We start from the raw sequence: 23135 nt of genomic DNA on the forward strand, positions 1-23135 counted from the left end.
CAATCACTATAATGTATGAGAAAATGGTGTGGGAGTTGAACAAACTAGGGAAAAACAGACACCAATGGTGAAATTTTCATCAGTGAGACAGGCAGGGCACAAGTAGAAAGAGGTGTGAAAATGTAATTTTGGACATTGAACATATCAGACATCTGTTTCATTGTTTGTAAGAGATGATTTTGTATTATTTGTCAGATCTCTTCTACAGAAAAGCAGCAACATGGGGAGGTTATACAAGTTAATATAAACTTGCCAAGTTCACTGATTTGTGCACAGGTGAAATTGTGACTCCATTGATGTCAATGGAAGTTAAGTTACTGACTTTAATGTGTCAGGATCACTCCAATGTATAATTTTTCTTTCCCTCTCTTGTCATAATTTTCCTTGAAACATATATAATGCTTCCCGAGAGGAGTGAGGGAGAGGAAAAGCTATTCATTTATTTTCCCATTGAAACACTCCTGCTTTTTCACACCCACAACCAAACAGGAAGAACACCAGCACTTGACAAACAAATTAAGCAGTCTCAATTTTGCCTCAAATGTTTGTATTTTGCTCCTGAAAAATGTACTGACTATATTGCTAGTATTACAGTGTTCAGTTTGTGCAATTTGAAGAGAAGAGGCGTGAATACTTGTAATAAGGTATGGGGCAGCCTCCCGCAGTGTATTTTTTAAAAAATAGCTGTCATCCAGCCCATTCCAGAGGAAACAAATTTGTTCTTCAGAAGCATTTTTATGAGCCCCACAGCCATGCCCTCTCTACTAGAGGACATATTAATCAAAGCACAAATGCATGTTAAAGAAAGGCAAAATAAAAAAAAAATAAGTTGAAATGTGAACAAGTCAAAATATTTGATATTAAGTTTTTATTGATCTTTGTGTAAAACAGATTCTATGGAAAAATATGTGAAAGCACTGCCAGTCATTTATAATAGCCCTGTTCATATAGACAACACAAACAGTAATTGACAAAGTTGGAGAACACAACTACAAAGAGGACTGTCAAGTAAGTATTGCACAGAGGAGACTCATAATATGTTCACTGTGAAACATTGTAAGCAAGGCATGAGAAACAGTATACAAAGATTATGGAGATCATTGTTTAAATTCGTTCAACGTGTCACTCATTTTAAAGGTAGCAATCTAGTTAACTGAAGCAGCATCATGTAGTGATAAAATATGATAATTTGAAAGTTACTTATTACATTTATAGGAAATACTTATAAGAACTACGATGAACATCCAATAAAGGCAAAACTTTTGTACTCAGAGAAGTACTGTTTGAAAAGCACTACTCATATGCCTCCACTACCACTGAGTCTATTCACCTGAACTCTTGAAAATATCATATTGAAGAAATCAATCTATCTAATATTTATTTGCATGATATTTCTGATTTTTGCTTTTATCAGACTTAGAAGAACTCAGGTTCCTAACTCTATTCATACATTGTGAAATTCATAGCAACTCGGGAATAAACAACAGCTGCCTTAACTGTTCTTTCCCATTAATGCTATTAGGGCTGCATTTATAGCTAATTACACATTGAACATGTACAAGATATTTTATAAGTGATTTACCAACAAATGAAAATACAGTTGCACGTTCTCATGTTGGCACATCACATGCTGTACAATGTTGGAACAAAATTCAGACATGGCACCAGTACACTGTAAATGTAACATTGTCACAAACTAAATAAAGAACTTAAAATACAACCGAATCTCAAAATAATTTACCTATTAAAAATCAAATTTCAACAAGGTAATTTTTATCAACTTTGTATATAATAGCGATATTGAACAGAATTACACTGTGAAATTAAGCACAAATATGAAATATTTTTATGGCACTATATAATAAATTGTGGTTAAAAAATACCATAATCATCTGCAGAAAACAAAGAACATGTTCCAAAATGTCATTCCAATTATTTACTGCAGAGAAATGTGCATTTACTGATAGAATGTGTGCAATATTGCATTATATGTTAAGTGGTATTTTGTTATTATGAAATATGGCAGGGGTGGCCAAACTGTGGCTCTTTTACAGTTAATGTGTGGCTCGTGGAGCCTCCCACTCCCTCCCATTCTCCACCTGACTGTGGGGCGGGGGAGCTCAGGGCTTCTGCCTTGTGGTGGGGTGGTAGGACTAGGGGCTTCTACCAGTGATGACTGGTGCCAGCTGAGAGTGGGGGGGCACAACTTAAATGTTTGCCCCCACCAGCAGCTTGAGTCACGTCCCCCCAGCACCCTCTCCTTACCCTCAGTGGCCCCTCCCTGCAGATCCCAGGCATTAGCTCTGAGTGGACAGGCAGCAGCAAACAGCTGGGAGCTGTAGGGAGGGAGTCCAGTGGCTCAGGGCCGGGGATCAGGACTTCAGCAGGAGCAAAGTTGAAGCCCTGAGCCCTGGCAGTCGCAACCTAGCTCTCGAACTTTTGAATACTGTCATATGTAGCTCAGCAGGTCAGTAAGTTTGGCCACCCTTGGTGGCAAGGAAGAGAATTCAGTTGTTTTCATACTATATAGGACATAATATATAGGATATCCCTACAATCAATAAATGATGAATGCAATGTTGTATAAAAATATATCATTCTCAAAGTTGGTTGTTGAAGTTATGCACCTAAATCTATATTTAGGCACCTAAATAATGGAGATGTCTAACTGTAGGCAACCAACATTGAGAATTTTGACTTTAGAACTTGATCCTGGAAATCTGGACTCACAGGAGAAGTCCTTATGCAAACAGTTCCGTAGAAATCAATGGGATTAACCACATTAAGAAAGATTTCTTACATGAATAGACATTGGCAGGATCTGATCCATAATATGTGCCATGCAAGACCTTTTCATTTTACTTTCAGAATTCTTGCTAAATAGAATCAATCTTTACAATAAAGTAAATTACAAAAGATTTAATAGCAAGTCAGCTTGTTACTCCAGTTAGAAATGAATACATAGGCTAGCTGGGTACACTATTACATATATAGCACAAATATTTCATAAAATTTCTTAATTTAGTTGATCCAAAAATATAAGCTATTTCTTCATAATTCAATATTTCAACTTTCAAGACACATAAAATAAAAAGCACATATTTATTTCCCATACACACGGTTGAAAACCCCCCACCAATCCATGACAACATTTTAAGAAACGTCACGTGGTCCAGATTTACCATGAGTTTAAACATTCTTGAAATGAGTTAATCATGAAATGATCTAATTACTTTTTACAGATGTTAAGCAGCATACTACATTGTATGATTTTTTCCTGTTAGAACTAAGTATTTCTTTTTGCATAGGAATAAGGATAAATATAATGCATCACACACCACAAAACAGATGGACTAAGGTGGCAATGCACAGTTGCTACTGTATTTTAATAATGCAACAATATTAATACTGTATTAGTACTACAGCAATATTCCTAAAACATCAAACAAGATCTGGAAAGTTCTAGGGAAGATGAATTTTAGTTGGCATTTCTATATATTATGATAAAATTAATACAAACATATTAAATATTGAAATAGTAATAGTCACAATCAGTAATAATTTTAGCTCAGTTGTACCCATGGAAATTCAGTGATTTCAATAGGGCTGCTGGAGTAGAACTGGGAGCAGAATTTGCTCCATGGCATTTACTGTATTCTGAGTCTTCAGGACGTCATACATTCCAATATAAGTTAGAAATACTATTCTCTTAGGGCAGAATTCATCCCTCCCAACACAGTAATTGGGTTTTGTGTGGGGAACTAAGACACTAAGTGACAAAATCCACGTACCCCTCTTTACAGCTTGGTATAGTGGCTGCTGACCCTCTGCACACATGGGGGAAATTCACTGCTGTGCAGGGGGACAACACAAGGTCTATACCCAACATAAGCCTCCAAACCAGGATTCAAGGGCCCATTTCTGCATACATCAATGTGCATGAGTAACTCTGAGCAAGTGAATAGTTCTATTGAAGACAATGGAATTACATATGTGTGGAAAGATACTTATGTACATAAGTGTGTTTGCAGGACTGGGGCATAAGGCCCAAATCCTCAACAGTATTTAGGCGCCTAACTCCTATGATTTCAATGGGGACTAAGCAGCTAAATACCATTGAGGATATGGGCCTAAGTGCATAGGCCTTGTCAGGAGCGGCACCAGGGTTTTTGCCGCCCTAGGCAGCAGCGCTCCTCCTCTGAGCATTCAGGGAGCCTGGGGTCGTCGGCGGCAGGGGTCCTTCGGCTCCGCGTCTTCGGGGCACTTCAGTGGCGGATCCCGGAGCGAGTGAAGGACCCGCCGCCAAATTTCTGCCGAAGATCCGGAGCGGAAAGACTCTCCCCCCCCCCCCCCCCGCATTTCCACCAAGGGCGGCAAAATGCAGTCCCCCAAATCCTGCTGCCCTAGGCAACTGCCTAGGGTCGCCTAGTGGAAGCACCGGCCCTGAGCCTTGTGCTGCCTGTTTGCATGAGGGCAAATTGCACCCCCGACAGAGGAAATTTAGGCCACTGGATCCACCTATGTGCAGTCTGGAGGCATCTGTATATCCCTTCTTCACTTTAAATGGTGTGGAGAGGTTTGCAAAGTTTTCTGTACTGGAGTGAATCACACACAAACACAGTAAATGGAAGTTCTATTTGTCATTTGTTCATATTTACCTGAAAGCATTATTCCCTTAAAGTTAGTAATGCCCTTTCTTTCTATAATATTGATAGTATCTCTTTTATTCACCTAATAAAATAACTGTGCTCATATAGTACAGAATGATCCATCTGACTGTTCACGACACAGGCATTTTGCAAAAAGAAACTTAGATTAGCTTCTTGAAATGTTGTTCTTTTTGTGAAAAATTTTGAAAGAAAATGAAGTTTTCAATACATTTGAAATTTTTTACTTTTTCTCCTTTTTCATTTAATCAATTTTAAATGATTTATTCTAAACAAAATTAAAAATTTCATTTAGAAAAAAGATTCTTTGGATTTTTTTCTATTTTACTTTCTCCCCCTCTTCTCAAGTAAAAATATGGTAGAACGGTTTAAAAACAAAAAAGGCAACAGACTGCTTTCTCTCATTTTTAAACTTTTTTTTTCTATTGGAAAAACACAAAAAAGCTTTAAAAGTTTAACTTTTTAACTTTACAAGGGGAACACGTAAAAAAAAAAGGTGAGAAGTGGATTTTTCCTCCTTCTGCTTCTAGTAGGGGGCAATTTAAAAATGGGGTGGATGAGGAGGATAAATAAAATTGCAAGAAACTGGGAACTCCCCACTATTTCAAAATGAATTTATGTTTTTCAAAATATGTCAAGAAAATTGATTGAATCCCCCATTTGTCTAACCCCCATTTTTTTTGGTGGGGTTTCACTGGATAGTAAAGAGAGCTAGAGACAAGCAATACTGATTGTTTAGCTTGGCAGAGGTTCATGCAAACACTTAATTTTGTATGCAGCATTGTTGTAGTTGTGTCGGTCCCATGGCATTAGGGAGACAAGGTGGATGAAGTAATATCTTTTATTGGACCAAATTCTGTTGATAAGAGAGACAAGCTTTCTAAAGACAAAAGATATTAACTAACCCACTTTATCTCACTCTGTGTTGTGTCATTTTGAGAAAGTCCTCTGCCTGGAGTTTCAGTCTGGGTTTTGAGTTTGAACAAACCCTATATGTAAAGCAGAACACAGGTGAAACCATGTAAAACTGCAGATTTCTTGTGATTCTGACAAAACCATAAATGGATCTAGGTTTGTTTGAAAGGCTTGGAGGCTGTAATGAATCTTGAAAAACCTGATTGGGGTTCTTGAGTTTGTAATGAAACTAAAAACAATTGGCACTGAGTTAGTTTGGATTTATGCTGATGTAAGTGGGAGCAGAATTTGGCTCTAAGTACATATTGCATGGGTATAGGGTTCATTACAAATGTAGACAGTAAAGTCAATGGCACTACTCATGAACTTAACTTAAGTATACACAAGTACTATATGGATCAGAGTCCTATTGCAAATATTTATCATAATGATGGCAAATTATTGCAAAAATGTGAGGAAAGAAAACAATTAAAGACAGCAGAGCTGTAATACTCCAAAAATAGGTAGAGATGCAGAGCCAAATTCTGCACTCTGATGCATGGGAACAACTTCCACTGATTTCTATAGGAGCAGCACGAGTGTAAATGAGTAGTTTGGCCTATTCCTTAAAGAAGAACAAAACATGCTAAAGGAGTCATTGATAAATCATTCTAAACAACATTCAGAAAGCCAGAATTACAAATTTTAGAGGGAAATTTCCATTTCACGAGATCATCATCTCATGTTAAAATGCTGAAGTATAGCAATATTTGTTTTTGTTTCTTAAAAATTCACAGTAAAGCATTCCCCACAGATGCTGGCGGTAAAAACAAAAGTTTCATATAAAAATAGAACATTATTTATGCAACAAAAATACATTAAAAGATCTTAAGGTTGAAAGAGAGGCAAATTCATGTGCCATAACTGAAACTCCAACACAGAAACACACAGATAACATTAACATTATGGTCGTTCTCTATTGTGCTTAAGATATTGGAAGTTTCACCCATAAAGTTGAATTTTTTTATTGCAAATTTCTCCCAACTTTAATTTTTTTAAATAATTTTTGGCATGTTTTATTTTTAAAGTGATCATTAGTTGATTGTACAAATTTATATAAGTCCTTCTTGCACCTTCAAAGTATTGGATTGGATTTTCACTGCGTGACTCATTAACGTCAATGGACATTACATGTCTAAAACCATATGCAGCACTTTGAAATCATATTCCTTAATGCAACTCACATTTTTTATTATATTCAAGTCATGTTTTGGTTCAAAATCCTTGTTGAGCTACACAAATATGTGTAATGTACATGTGCAATAAATAATTTCAACCATTAAAAATTTAATCTCAGCTGTTTCAAAACATGTTTATTTCCTAAATCATTAAAATCTATTACTCTACATTCTGGACTGACTAACTAAAAAAGGATGGTTTTAATAAAAAAAAGTACTGTCTGGAACATATGCTATCAGTCAAAGAAATGCTGTCTGGAACATTTGGTTTTAATTATAAAACCACAATGTTTGTGATACAAATTGTGCAAAGAAGCATTAAAAAAAATCCTGATTTCACATTGTTTGCCGTCTTGTAACTTAAAATGTAAGTGATTTTTTTTTTTAAATTTCTGAAGAAAAATAAATTGCTCATTCCTTGGCTGAGAGCCTGTACCATATGCCAAGCAAGTCCATAGCAACTTTTACACGTGAGTTATATAAACTCCTAAAAACACAAGTTTTAAAACAAACAAACAAAAAAAAACCCAGTGACAACGATAGTGTTAATGGACACTATTCTATCATCACATCACCGTAATCCTTTCTGGTGAGAGATGTGGAATAGTCCCACCTCTTTCTTCCATAACTTGGCTTTTTTCCCAGCCTCTTCTGATTCTTCTCAGTTTCCTGCTTACACATGGAAAGAGTAAAATGATCTTACCTACAATTACAATAGAAGGCAAAACAAGGGCAAGAACAAAGTTTGGTGGTGTATAAAACCTGTAGTATTCTTCTTCAAAGGCTCTTTTCCACCCATAAATTAACACATGGAAAGTACTTACGAGCAGAGCAACATATCCCAGTGTAGACTTTGGAAAAAAACAGGGAAAAGAAACAGAAGTTAAAACCTGACCCATTATCAGCCACTCCTTCTATACCTTTAAAATTTCAGCCAGGTTAAATTTTATTTAAAAAAATCTCAATGTACTCATTATTGTAATGTGCTGAAAATTAAGGGCTAAATTCTACCCTGATTTACATCCCATCCCTCTTGGCTTCCACAGGCCTGCATGCTTGCTCTACTTTGAAAGGCTAAGAGGTCCTCAAACATGTAAAGCAAACAAACTAGTCAAAATCTAAAATCTGGCAGTCAGTTGAGTTTCAGGGGTGTAAATAATGAAGTTAATGGAGTTATGTAAAAGTAAAACTGGTGTTGTGATATCAGATTCAGGTATCCGTGTGTCGCATGAGAGAACAAAGGGCTGGTTTGCTCAGCCATGAGTATCGAGCAGTGTGGCTATGCAGGAGGAGCCCTGGAAAGGAACATCATTGCTCCTACAGGGAGAAAGGAGTAAACTGTGAGACCCCTAAAAGGTGCTGCTTGCTTCCCCATCACAATGGCCCAGCTCCACTGGTCAGACGGTGGAATCAAGACTTGGACCACTCCTTACGGTGATGATACCACAAGCATACACCCATTAATTGGATACTCCCCAGATAAAATCCAGTATGAGATGCTGGTGCTCTGCCTTTTCTTCCTATCGCTCAAAAAACCATGGGAAATTCATTGCAAAAACCTAAGCAAAAAGAACATTAAAGCTGCCCAGTTCAGCACTCAGTAGTCAGGAAATTAAGGTTGCATGTAAAAATAAATAAGTTAATGGAGATATCCCATCTCCTAGAACTGGAAGGGACCTTGAAAGGTCATTGAGTCCAGCCCCCTGCTTTCACTAGCAGGACTAAGTACTGATTTTGCCCCAGCTCCCTAGGTGGCCCCCTCAAGGGCTGAACTCACAACCCTGGGTTTAGCAGGCCAATGCTCAAACCACTGAGCTATCCCTCCCCCTAATTTTTAAGTCAGCTGTGTAATGATAGCTGACTTAAAAATGATTGATTGTTCTTTCCCTCTGAAAGACTATAATTTTTTTGACATCCTTATAAAACACACGTGATTAGGGTTTCCATAGGGATCCTTACCCCCATTCTTTTGTGTATAAACAATTTTTGTTGCCTCCCTTTATTGGGCAGTACAAAACAGCCTGTTACAGGTGTAAACAGTTATAGAAAAAATTGTATGGTATCTTTTTAAAAGATCACGTGAGGGGAAATCTACTACATTTCTATGCTTATGCACAAGAGGTAAAGTTGCTTAGGTAATCTTAATTTTGGCTTAACTTAATTTCTTGAATTGAGTGCTTTAAAACTTTTCATTTTAATATCATGTCCCTTCCCTGACAACTAGTTAATGCAGATATCTGGAGTGTAGGGGCTACACTCCACACCTAATCCTAAGAATCTGTGTAGCCAAGTAAAAACAAGCACATCATCAACAGAACAATTATGCAGACTCCAAGTTAAAAGCATTAGCCTGCATTCTAGAAATCCCAAACCACCTTAAAAATGACTGCAGCGATGCTTTTAACTGTGATGTTTATCGTATGAAAGGAAACACTTCACCACAAAAGTGATGTAAGGTGTCACTCAGTTGGGAAAGATTTAGTGGAAGAATAATCAAAACTGGCCACCAATATTTTGTTCTCTAACTACAGTACAAATAAAGAGGTAGAAACCTAACCTCTCTCCTGTCGTTAAGGAAAAGTACAGCCTGAAGGACAAAAGGGCAAAAGATTCAGTGACACAAAAAAGGGAAATATTTCTGTCAGTCTTTTGAGGAAGGTAACAGACTTTTGCATATAGCAAGCTGCTATTTTCTATGCATTACTTTTTCCAGTGTACACAATGGTTTCCAGAGTTGTGTTGGCATTTTTTAGATGTACTACCTATTTAGTTAAAAAGAACAAGAACAAAAATCCCCCCAAAATTGAACATCATAGGCCAGATACTATTTGGTATAATTTGGCATACGCAGGATCTTGCCTGATATTCTGGAAAGAAATTCAGATGACAAATAAAAGCTTGGGCCTGACTCACCACTGCATTGTTCCAGTTCTATGCTGGTGTGACTCCCTTGCAATCAGTGCTGTTACACCAGTGTAAACATGGAACAACTTAGTGAATCTGACTGCTCATTTCTTCAGCAGGCTCAGCTATGGGTAATACTATATAACAATTATTGGAGAAAGCCAGTGATAATGAAATGCTTTACAGAGAATTTTCATCCTTTAAGCAGAGAAAGTTTAGTTTTATTTAAATGCCATCAGAGGACTAAGATTTGACAGAACATTATGTTACTGTTTCACCTAAAACAGAAGAGCCTGACAACAATTAAACTTCAGTCACACAAGGAGTGGAGTATGGGGTTTTCTTCTGAGTTTACTACTCTCTTCATCTCCTCTCTTCTGCACAAGTAAACCTGCCCAGATAGAAAAGGGCTGCTCTTCATATAGTCTAGGCTTGTGCACTGTTCTGATTGTTACTCAGGTGTGATACAGCACAATAACAAACACATGACATACTCCTGAAAAGTGGCCTAGTTGACTCAGTTAGGGCTTGTCTACATGGCAACTGGCAAGGCCCAGTGTGAATCTACAGCACACCAGCTTGCCACTCAGTAAGATCCCATGTGGAAACTGCTACAGTGCAATTAAAGTATGCCAAGCTGCACTCCGGGACTCTCAGTGCACTGTAGCAGTGTCCACACAAGATGTTACTGTGAAGCAAACTGATGTGCTGTAGATTAACACTGTGGCTTGCCATACAGTAAATTGCCATTTACACAAGCCCTTAGAAACCAAGTGAATTCAGCAAAGTGAGCTAGAAACCGCATTTGCGTGAGTGTGCGGCTCTCAGAAGGGGGAGGTCAGAAACTGAGCAGCTGCAATGATGCTGAGTGTCACAAACAGGATATGGGTGGTCTGACCTAGTGGTCAGAGCAGAAGTCAGTCCACGTCCAATGCCAGGAGGTCAGAGTCCAAGATAGGTCAGAGGGCAAAAAGAGTCAGGCATCAAGAGGCAGGCAAGGTCATGTTATCAGGAGACCAGGTCAGGCACCAGGTTACAGATAGCAATCAGAGAGACAGGGAAAGAACAAACCAGGGTCAGAAGCCAGAGTCTCAGGACTGTCATTAGGAGAGTCAGAAGCAGACAGGTGGTCTGTGTTGTTGCTCAGACAGCTCCTCATCATGGCTTCCTGGTTTTATATACTGGTATTGGCCAGTCAGTGGGCTGTGGGGTGCCACTCAGGCCCTGAAGGATGGTACTTCCTCTCGACTTTAGCTTTGCAGGGTCCTCTTCAGGATGCCTGACCTAAACCTCTAGTGGTGATGCAGAGGCATCAGCCAGAATCTCCTGAGTACCAGGCTCTAGCTTGGCAGGTTCTTACACTGAACCCTCATCTGTAGGATAGAAGTGAGAATTTCAGCAGCCACTGCTTTGGAAAATCTATGCTTCTGCTAGATCCAGGAGTAAAACTAGTGTCATGCTACTCCAGCACCAACTCCCCTAGCTATACTGAGCTGACCAGCCCTTATTCCACTCTGCATCTCCTGCTGATTTCAGGCAGGATTATAATCATTAAGTACAAACCTTCTTTATAATATTGTCTTTCAGTAGATGGAGAAATAGTGCTAAAAGGGCATTAGCTGTATTTTATCTGGCTCTGCCTAAGCACTCTATATGAGATTTGAACTTAATCACTGTTAATGTGTGGTGGAATGCCAGCTTCATTTTCCTTGGTAAAATAACCCTTGTAAGGTCAGTGATTATGAAACAAGGCTTGAGGCAGAGGATGTTTCCTAAGAATTAATGAGTATCTAGGGAACATTTAATGCCCTGAGAAACAGCTAAAGACCATTATATTTAGTTGGTCATTAATCCCAAGGAAACACCTGTGTTTCAATTATTACTGCCATTGCACACCAAAGGTGATAATTAAAAAGACAATTTGTCCAAATTCTCTTTAATGTGTGATGCAGTTTCACATGAGGGCATGTCTAGAGGAGGAATGTCCTGTACACCAGTCAGACGTCTTGAATCATCTCTCAGCATTTCATTACAGTTTATAAGCTGTGATAACTAGAAACAAGTTGATTTTTATTACAGTGGGAATAGTTGTGGTATACCAGGGCATTCCAAAGACCACAAAACAATTACACAATGATTTGCCTGCATGCACATTTCTACTCCCACAACCTGAGGCCCAAATTTGGAAACTTTGGTAAGGAAAAGCTACAATTGCATGACTTGCTGCTGGAGTTCCTAATCATACACTGGATGTATGGCTCAAATCACCTATGACTAATTGTTGTTGTTTTATTTTAAACTGAAGATTTAGTTCATACCATCGTCTCTAGCATAGTTCCAGGCAGAGAACTTCTGAAGGAGAAAGTCTGCCTGGTAGTGAGTTTATGGAAATGCAAAGGGCCACAACTTTGCTTCTCTCTTCATTACCTAAGAAAGGGGTAGCACTTCTCAGGGAGGGGGAAGAGCCAGGTCAGTTGGGGGAAGTGCTGATTCAACACATTTCTTCAGCAACCACTGTTGGAGGTTTCCTATAGATTCCTCCCTTGACAGAAACCCAAAGAGAGAGAAGGAGGAATTCCTCCACAGACAGAACACCTCTGACAACTGCAGCTAATGCAATGTTCAATGTCACTCCCCTTAAAATGGTTATAATTTACAAAGCCCTTCTAGAGCCCTAATTATTAAAGTAGTGACAATATGTGTTACATGTGAGGAGATATGATTGCTCTCTATAAATACAGCAGAGGGATACACTCAAAGGAGGGAGAAGAGTTATTTAAGTTAAGCGCCAATATGGACACAAGACCAAATGGATGTAAAGTGGTCATCAACAAGTTTAAGCTCGAAATTAGGCAAAGGTTTCTAACCATCAGAGGAGTGAAGTTCTGGAACAGCCTTTCAAGGGGAGCAGTGGGGGTAAAAATCCTAATCGGCTTCAAGATTGAGCTGGATAAATTTCAGCAGTGGGTGAGGTTCTGTGGCTGCAATGTGCAGGTGGTCAGATTAGATGACCACGATGGTCCCTTCTGACCTTAAAGTGTCTGAGTCTACATAGGCAAGAATCAGTCAACAGTGACAGAATTATGAACTAGGCAATGTAATTACAATGGGACTAGGGTGACCAGATGTCCCGATTTTATAGGGACAGTCCCGATATTTGGGGCTTTTTCTTACCAAGGCTCCTATTACCCCCCACCCCCATCCCGATTTTTCACACTTGCTGTCTGGTCACCCTAAATGGGACAAACCAGACCTTAGTCAGACAGGACTCTGAGTAAGGCCTACATTAATACACTCCAAACTATAGCAAAATACACACTTTTCAGATGTGCTCTATCAGAATGTCTCCTGGCAACAGACGTATGTCTATTAGTACTTCAAATCAATAACCACAGCTTAAAGGTGACAATAATTTCATTTCATGCTGACACCTTTCTGTGATTAATTGGGACTTGTGCTTTTTGTATGTCTCAATGCTTCTTGCTGGTTATGTTTATTTGCTTCTCTATCAGCTTTCGGTACTACTTAAGATGTGTTACACACAGGAAGTATATGAAGTGCTTCACCACAGCTTATTCCTAAGTGTTTTTCTGATCCTTCTATGTCATCTACACATATGTTGGGCTGCCATGCCTGCATTTTCCCAGCTGCTGCATGGAAGTTCCTAGTTCAGGGCAGACAGTTCTGGGTTGGTCCAGTGACATCACCGTCTGTCTCTCATCAGACAGTGGCATTACTATTAAAATGGCGACTTCTGCAAGTCAGGAATGTCTGCTGATGGGGATGAAAGGTCTCCTTTATGCCACATGTATAGCAAATGCAGTCTCTTACTTCCAGTTTCATGAGTATAATGCATTTAGGAGCTAGCTATGCTTTGCCCTTCAAAGGCCCTATATGCTGTGATGTACGGAGGACCGCAAATAAAAATAAAGTATATGGAAGTGGAAGAAGGACAACAAGGACAACATGACATGTTCCCACTGTGATGCTGGCAGACCAGGTGCCAGCTCATGCGAAGGCCCTTAGGCTTCACTGAATACTGACAAATGCAGAGCTGGAAACCAGTCTGGCTCACCTGGGTATTAGTATTATTAAGTAGATATTAGAGTTATAAGAATGTGTTTAGACTTTATGAAATGCTTGCAGCATGCTGCATGCATTAATCTCACTTAACATCTATACCCTATGTTATAAGGTTATATTAAGGATTTTGACTTCTCATCTCAATTTGAGACAGGAGAAAATTTTTAACTCCTGAAAACAGTAGGAGGACAGGAAAATCATTTTCTGCCCAACTCTGAGGGGCTCTCTCTGTTGAGTGAGAAGTTGTATCATTTTTACAGTTACTATTGAGAGGGAAAAAAAACCTTATTTCATCCTATAGCAAAAGTGTGGTTCAAAATAAAAATGACCATGCATTCTTATTAACCATTAAACCCCTTATTAACACAAACAACCAGAGAACACACATACACACACCTGAATAAAACTGAATTCCCTCCAGTTTAAGGCACTGTTTACTGAAGGGATGGAAGTAACTGCCAACAAAGAAAGCAAGCCGAGACTCATTATTCCAAAGGAGATATACATTTCAATTCGCCACACTTCTTCCTCATTCCAAGAATTTTCCACATTTGCATGAACCTGAGGAGACAGCAAAAAAGATGGCCTTTATTTTCCAGAATATTAAATACTATTTACAAAAGCTCTTTTGATGAGTAATAGTCTCCAGTCTGAGTTTTGTAAGAAAACAGATTACAAACAAATATAAAATGTAGTCAAATATTTTAGAGATTTCTTCATGTCTTGGAGAAAAAGCTATTTGCTTCATCACTGTGGGTTCTGGGTGCATATTAGGTTGAAAGATATGTTGAAACAGTGGAAAAAGGACAGGCATTAGCTTAAAGTACTAGCTACTCCTTATTTATAGAAATTATCTCATGAAATCAGATGAGATTCTCCACATTGCGACACAAAGTACCTACTTTTTAAGGCATCAACAATTTATGATCTACACTATAAAATGGGTGGGTCTGCAATTCTCTTTATTTTGTTGAATTTACAAATAAATTATCATTATTTCCTGCTATTGCTTCAAATCCTTGTGCTGACTCCTAAATTACTCTGTCTCTTCTGTTATTAACATAAGACATAAAAAAGATGGATGAGCTTGGACATCCTCATGACAGGAAAGAAACAATTCACTTCAACAGTCAAGTCACTTGTATACTCAATTAGATCTCACAAATTTCCAATTCCCTGGGGTCTATCAAATCTGTAATTACATGTCAGTTCTTGCAAGGGGCCACCATTGATGATGACATGTGAGATTTTTCAAATTAATATAGAAGATATGAGAACTTCTTCACAAAAGTACTAGCAGGTCCTTTGACAAGTATGTAAACCTAAACAATTAGGGTTCCTGGCTGAATTTTGTGTATGTCTGTGGGACGCAGAGCTGCACTGTAATCCCCACATCAGGGCCATGTGTGATATTGCAGGCGCTTCCCACCTAAGTCTTCAAGATTTGGCTGCCAGCTTCGGGCAGGGTAGCCTGTGCCGTGAGCGCCTCTGAACAATCAAGTAACAAAACAGCAACTTAAGATTTGCCTGTCTGTGCCTTTAAACAAAGAGTAAAAACTCCCCCCATATGCAAGTGCTCTGTTGATATGCTCAAGGCAAGGCTCTGGCCGAGGTTCTGGGAGAACCTTGAGGAGGTCCTGCTCTGTCCCAGTCTTTGCTCATGAGCAAAAGGAGGCAAGCCTTCTTAATTGGCCTGCTGGGCCTTGATTGGTCAGTATTTCCTCCTAGCCCTTCTAAGCCTCTGGAGGACTGTCTTGCTGGTCACTAGTCTGAGTGGATTTTCCTTAAATGGGGAGTGTCAGACACTGAACCCTCCTGCAAGGGGAAAAGATGACCTGACAGACCCCGTCACAATGCCAGTCATAGATTCATTCATGCTCTTCAGCTGTCTGATTTCAATATTTCATGCTCACCCTTCTTTCTACACTGTTGATCCAATCCCCTTTTATTCTTTCCATTATTATGGCTTGATTTGCTTAGCTGCTGCTTCTTCCTGCCTCATCCCTTGGCTCTGCAGATTTCATATGCTGAAAGGCCAACCTGCTTTATGAAATGCTAGTGTAGAAGAAGAGGCAAACAGACACCTCACTGACAGTTTGATTAGGAAAAGCAGACCTTTCTGCCTAGGATGATTGTTTTGTCCAGGATTGTTTGGATATAAATACTAACTGCTGTTCAGAACTCTGAGTCAATGCCTCCTGCCAATAACTGTAGAGGAACAAAGAATTTCTTCTAAACAAAATATATTTTTTTACCGCTAGTTTGAGAAGTGATACAGCATCTTCATTTTCCCTAGAAGGAACATATATTTGCTTAGGATTTTGCTGTTCTAGACGGTTGTGTAGTGTTATGGTATGCTATTAAACAGCTGGCATACCTCTACCCAAAACTGTCTGCATTTCAGTGACGCAGTGAGTGGTCCTTGTGTATAATCTAGTTTGTATATTAATGCTGCCACCTGTAAAAACCTTTTCAACAACATACATCTACATTTATGACATACACACACCAAAACCTTTGGGACTAGAGAGATGAAAACAACTTGCTAGATGTTTTGAGCTTTCTTATGAATTATCATTCAGCCCTTACATCCCAAGATGATAGAAACGAAGAGTGCTCTTCTGATTTTACTATTGGCCTGCCTCTTCCCCACCCTCTCTAGGGTAATGTTCATGCCCGGTGGGGAATAAAAAAGGGAACAAATGCTAGACTCCCCCTACTGGAGGGACTTGATTGTGGTTGACCCCATCTGAAGCTTGCCACAAGGTAGAGCGCTCCTTGTAGCCTCTTTCCCTATTGACCAATAGGCAGTCACAATGTAGCCCCAAAGATTTTCCATTGAAAAGGTATTCAAAGACACTGATATATGTCACATAAATACAATCAAGGCATTCTGATTCTCTCTTCTGTCATTAGATAAAAAATGGTATGTTCCTTACCTGCTGATAAGCCATATTAAGAAACAAGTATCGTTCAGACCTCCTCATTGGTAAGCAGAGACTATAAGCCACGTGCACGGTAGCAAAGAAAAAACTGAGTAGTCCCAGCTGTTTCCTACATTGCAACCAACTCTCCAGCCAGGGAGGAAGTCGCCTATACTTAGTGCCATAATAAAGCTGATAAGCAGCCGCCAGGAGCCCTGATAAATACACCAGAGACAACAAAGTAATAGCAACAACTGGTAAAGTCTTGTTCACAATCTCAATGGGAATCTTGTAAAAGTCGCTCTGCTGATTTCTCACATATGGATGTATTATATCTCTGATGAAAGAATAGATGAAGAAAAAGGTGGCCAAACTAACAGCCACTACTACCGGCCCTTTCCACAACGTGAACAGCCGCAGAGGTAAGTTTTCAATCTCCCTTGCAGAAGACAATGCCCCCAAATCAATGGGAATAAAATTCAGCTGTCGGGCAAGTTCGATAACTTGATGGCGAGCTTGAACATTGTTACCGCATATAAAGACCTGATGGAAAAGTCAAATTAATTCTTTTTAGTCACAGAAATGCCTTTAAAGATGAAATCAACAATTTCAAGGCCTCCAGGCAGATGTCACAGTACAAAGATCTAAACTAGCCATTGTCACTAGCACATCAACTGAACCACAAAAATTAACCTGTGAACAATTCAGGTCAATATTGAAATATGAAAAATGATTAAACAACAAGGTAACCAAATAAAAAGACTGTACATCATCTGAGTTAATATAAACTGGTTTCAAGATGCCTGGTATTCACAACACTAAAATGTCTACAGGATTAGAATGAACTTTGGGCCAATGGCTAAAATCATGTTAAAAATGAATGAACCACTTAAATATAGAAAGTAGGGCTGTCAAGCAATTAAAAAAGTAATCCTGATTAAAAAAATTAATTGTGATTAATCATGCTGTTAAACAATAATAGAATATCATTTAATAATAATATTTTTGGATGTTTTCCACATTTTCAGATATATTGATTTCAATTACAAACACAGAATACAAAGTGTACAGTGCTCACTTTATATTTATTTTTATTATAAATATTTGCACTGTAAAAATAAAATATTGAGTGAATTGAAAAATACTATTTAAGTACTATAGTGCAATCTCTTTATCATGAAAGTTGAACTTACAAATGTAGAGTTATGTTAAAAAAATAACTGCATTCAAAAATAAAACAATGTAAAACTTTAGAGTTTACAAGTCCACTAGGTTCTACTTCTTGTTCAGCCAATCACTCAGACAAACAAGTTTGTTTACATTTGCAGGAGATAATGCTTCCTGCTTCTTGTTTACAATGCCACCTGAAAGTGAGAACACGTGTTCACATGGCACTGTTGTAGCCGACACTGCAAGATATTTACGTGCCAAATGTGCTAAAGATTCATATGTCTCCTCATGCTTCAACCACCATTCCAGGGGACATGCATCCATGCCGATGATGAGTTCTGCTCAATAACAATCCAAAGCAGTGCGAACCGACATATGTTCATTTTTATTATCTGAGTCAGATGCCACCAGCAGAAGGTTGATTTTCTTTTTTGGTGGTTCAGGTTCTGTAGTTTCCACATCAGAGTGTTGCTCTTTTAAGACTTCTGAAAACATGATCCACACCCCGTCCTTCTCAGATTTTGGAAAGCACTTCAGATTCGTAAATCTTGGGTTGAGTGCTGTAGCTATCTTTTGAAATCTCACATGGTACCTTCTTTGCATTTTGTCAAATCTGCAGTGAAAGTGTTCTTAAAACGAACAACATGCTGGGTCATCATCCGAGACTGCTATAACATGAAATACTTGGAAGAACGCGAATAAAAAAAACAGAGCAGGAGACATGCAATTCTCCCCAAAGGAGTTCAGTCACAAATTTAATTAACACATTATTTTTTTAACGAGTGCCATCGGCATGGAAGCATGTCCCTGGAATGGTGGCCAAAGCATAAAGGGATATACGAATGTTTAGCATATCTGGCACGTACATTCCTCACAACGCCGGCTACAAAAGTGCCATTCAAATGTCTGTTCTCACTTTCAGGTAACATTGTAAATAAGAAGCAGGAAGCATTATCTAACATAAATGTTAACAAACTTGTTTCTCTTAGTGATTGGCTGCGCAAGAAGTAGGACTGAGTGGACTTGTAGGTTCTAAAGTTTTACATTGTTTTGGTTTTGAATGCAGTTATGAAACAAAAAAACCCTACATTTGTAAGTTGCATTTTCACGATAGAGATTTCACTACGGTACTTGTATGAAATGAATTGAAAAATATTACTACTTTTATCATTTTTAGAGGTCAAATATTTGTAATACAAATAATAAAGTGAGCACTGTACACTTTGTGTTTTGTGTTGTAACTGAAATCAATGTTTGAAAATGTAGAAAAACATCCAAAATATTTAATAAATTTCAATTGGTATTCTATTGTTTAACAGTGTGATTAAAATTGCAATTAATTGCGATTCATTTTTGTAACCATGATTAATTTTTTGAGTTAATTGCATGAGTTAACCGCGATTAATTGACAGCCCTAATAGAAAACTTGCCCAATGGACCAGGACAGCTGCAACAACAACAAAAAACAAAAGCAGGAACCCCACCTGACCGCTGTTTTTTAACTAATCATAGTTTGTACAACAATTTGGGCTGCATTTGACAGCTCAGGTTCCGAAAAAAGTAGAGATGGCTTAGCAGAATGTTAAAGGGGAATAAAAAGACGCAAGATCCAAGGGATACTTCATTATACTTAAAAAAAAAAAAAAAGTGCTATTACACAATTTAAACAAAGTACTAGATCTTGCTCCTTTTTTACCTACAGTCATATAGTTTGCCCATCACCAGGGCATCTGATCATCTTTTTAACCTACTGATGATCAGCTTTGAGTTCAACCTTGACTGAGGTCTAATAAAATAACGACATACAGTACAGTTCCACTTTGAAAAGTGGCTCTGTAAAAATGATGTATGTGAGGGGGGTCCCATTTTTTTATATATGATTCCATATCAATTTACTCAGTTTAAAAATAAATAGATGGTTGTTTTCTAAATGCCAGATTTGGAAACTCATCCTTGGCTCTGGGAGCCATGCTAGGTTAGTTACTTCTCATGTTGCACCATAACCAGCAAAGGTTCCAAGGACTAGATTTTTGCCCCTGCTTATAAAATCACCTTTTCACTACTCCAGCAGTGCAAAGAAAACTTAAAGCGGCTTTAACGAGCAGCTGAACCCCTATCTGCTCCTCCACTTTGCGCAGGAGGCACTCTGGGGAGACAATTTAGGGATGGAGCTGAGCATGAGGGGCTCTTGAGATCCTGTGCTAGTGGAAAGGTCCCTAAGGTTGGGGGAGGACTAAAGGTAGGTTTGAGCTGCCTTTGCCTTCCTCCTTTACGTCAACTGTGTGAGCTCAGGGCAGTTGAAGACCTAGGCCTACAAAACAAACTATGCCTTTAGTTACATCCAAGCTGCCATCTTGAAAGTAAATTGTTTTAAATTAGATCATTAATTTATTTCCCACAATTTCTCTTGCTACAGTTGATACCATCACTAACAGCTAAAGTAGAGCACTGCAGGAAACGCAGCTTCTAGCCTTGTTTAGATGTTAGGCGGGGCGAAAGTAATTTAAGGGATTTACCGGTATGCTGGGCCGGGGACCTCAGCAAGGCTCAACCAGAAGGAGCGGGGCCTTTAAATCCCTGGGCCCTTTAAATCGCCACCAGAGCCCCATTGTAGCAGTAGCAGTGACCAGGAGCCCCAAGGCTCTGGCAGCAGGGCTTTGGCGGCAATTTAAAGGGCCAGGTGCTTGGGCAGCTGCCGGGAGCCCAGGCCCCTTTTAAATTGCCAGCCCAGGGAAGCTGCCCCCTGCCGGGACGATCGGCTGTGTACAGGCTCCTGCCGGTATGCCCTACCAGACCATACTAGCTTACTTTCACCTCTGGTGTTAGGGAAAAAATTACAAAAATAATGTTTTTGGAAAAAGACAGTAAGTGTTGGTTCTGACAGCTGATACCAGGGAGTTGCTGTTATTACAGTTACTGCGTTTTCATTCTGCACACACACTAAATGAACTCAAACACAAAGCATACCTGTCTGCTGGCATCCTTTGGTCCTAACTGCAGTGCCCAGGCTGAGATGACATTAAATCCTTTGACAATCAGCGAATCTGGGAACAGGGAGGCCAAATACTCTGCATTGGATTCTGGATACTGATTCACCCTCATATTGTTGCTAACATCTACAAGGATTTTACCTATAAGTAAATGCTTGAGGTCCCACAAAGAGGCATAATGTTCTCTGTGTATGGCGACAAAAATGATGTTAGTTTTTGCTACAGCATCTTCATGGTGAGTAACATCAACCACATGTGGGAAGAACTCAGCAGCAAATTTAGGGTTTCTGCTTCCTACGACCACATGATATCCACATTTTATAAGCCTAATGGTCAGGGACTTGGCAAAGTCTCCACTTCCAAATATCCCTATTGTGATCTTACTGGCATCCTTGATACCATTAACACCATTTGGTAAGAAGGTTTCATTGAGGTTCTTAGGACTTCCCATCATAGAGATTGATTCCATATTTTCAAGACACCAAGCTTACAATGATTTCCTTTAAAAGAAAACAAAAAGAAAATATGCAGCATTATACATTTTTACAAGACACTAGAGTAATCAAAACACACTCTAAAGCAAATTTGGTGGGTCTAATTTAACCTATTTACTCTTCTTTATAAAGTATGCACTAATCACTTTTAATCTGTATAGTGACAGTGATACAATCTGAAATACAAATGTTTTAAGCAGTTAAGTAATATGGTTGCATACATAAATAACAATGGAGAGAAAAGAAGAAAGAAATTAAAAAGTACAGGCAAGAGAGTAAAAATGTATTTTCAAATGTATTTGAAATAAGATGCGGAGTCAATGCAGAAGAGATGTGAATGCTGTTCCAGATAGGAAAAAAAATGTAGGGGAGAAGGCTTTTGGGCTAACACCTATGAGATTTAGTGGAGAGCGCAAGGAGGCCAGTGCTTAATGATCAAAGGGAGATTTCACATATGAATGAGAGACAATGGGCTATATTCTGTTCTTGATTACACATCATGATCTAGGTTACTCTGGGGTAAATTCCAAGGAATTCTGTTGACTCCCCCACTGAAAAATCAGGCACCTAAATATGGCTTTAAGTTCCTGACTTTGGGGGATACAAGTTTGAAAATCAGAGGGGTAGCCATGTTAGTCTGGATCTGTAAAAGCAGCAAAGAGTCCTGTGGCACCTTATAGACTAACAGACTTATTCGAGCATGAGCTTTCATGCATCCGACGAAGTGGGTATTCACCCACGAAAGCTCATGCTCCAATACGTCTGTTAGTCTATAAGGTGCCACAGGACTCTTTGCTGCTTTTACAAGTTTGAAAATGCTGACCTTAATCACTCTGTACCCTTTGTAGAATTAGGATGATAACTCTTTCTGGGATCACTATCGTGAGAGCTATGTACAAAAACTTTGTGGAAATATGTTATTATCAGGGGCGGCTCCAGGCACCAGTGCACCAAGCACGTGCCTGTGGCGGCAAGCCGCAGGGGGCGGCCTGCCGGTCGCCATGAGGGTGACAGTCAAGCTGCCGTCGGCGGCATGCCTGTGGGAGGTCCGCTGGTCCCGCGGCCTCGGCGGCAATTCGGCGGTGGGTACGCCAAAGGCGCGGGACTGGCAGACTTCCCGCAGGCATGCTGCCGAAGGCTGCCTCACTGCCGTGCTTGGGGCGGCAAAATACATAGAGCCGCCCCTGGTTATTAGTACAGTTGTTACATGTGTTGACTTATGATGAAATCTCACAGTAGCATTCATGATTGTACTACTGGAACAATCAGGGGACCTAATGTAGCCTATTTGTAAGACAAGAGAGACAAACAATTAAATAGCCTGGAAGCCTAATACGTCTATTTCTTTTTCCACTGTGCAAGACAAATAGTTATTATTGGTATTATCACAGGTATCACAGGTATTATGGTATTGATATCTCCATATCTAGGAGCCCTAGTTATGGACCAGGACCCCATTGGGCTAGGTTCTATCCAAACACAGAACAAAGATAGCCCCTGCCACAAAGAGCTTACAGTCTAAGACTTTTCTAAAGAAGAATGAAATCTAGCTAATGAATCTAAATGCAACAACTCAGTTTAGGCAAGTTGTACTTTCTGAAGCCAGTGTCTTACAACCTTATATCCAGATAAAATATCTGCAAAATCATTCTTGGTCCTGGGTGCATGCCAAGCTAAGAATTGCGAAACAGTATTGTTGTTCAATCTATCACATCTAGTTGTACGGCAATCCAGGCGCAATATCATATCACTTACACCCTTCAAATCTAAC

General features: G+C 39.2%; 1 protein-coding gene across 3 annotated transcripts in view; it reads right to left on the reverse strand.

Annotated features, from left to right (window-relative positions):
- Positions 1 to 851: 851 nt before the first annotated feature.
- STEAP2 (STEAP2 metalloreductase) overlaps positions 852 to 23135 on the reverse strand; it is a 28045-nt gene continuing 5761 nt past the window's right edge. Inside the window, exons 2-6 of one of the 3 annotated variants that reach the window (XM_054020525.1) lie at positions 21012 to 21370; positions 20848 to 20924; positions 16726 to 17253; positions 14183 to 14347; positions 852 to 7650 (exon numbers count right to left, since the gene is read on the reverse strand). In XM_054020525.1, coding sequence (XP_053876500.1) covers positions 7366 to 7650; positions 14183 to 14347; positions 16726 to 17253; positions 20848 to 20924; positions 21012 to 21339 — 1383 coding nt within the window. In that variant the 5' untranslated portion in view covers positions 21340 to 21370 and the 3' untranslated portion in view covers positions 852 to 7365. Of the gene's footprint in view, positions 7651 to 14182; positions 14348 to 16725; positions 17254 to 20847; positions 21371 to 23135 lie in introns of all 3 variants that reach the window. The other 2 variants (XM_054020526.1, XM_054020524.1) reach the window with 2 other exon arrangements.

This window comes from Malaclemys terrapin, chromosome 2, assembly GCF_027887155.1.
Source record: "Malaclemys terrapin pileata isolate rMalTer1 chromosome 2, rMalTer1.hap1, whole genome shotgun sequence".
In the NCBI taxonomy this organism is placed as follows: domain Eukaryota; kingdom Metazoa; phylum Chordata; order Testudines; family Emydidae; genus Malaclemys; species Malaclemys terrapin.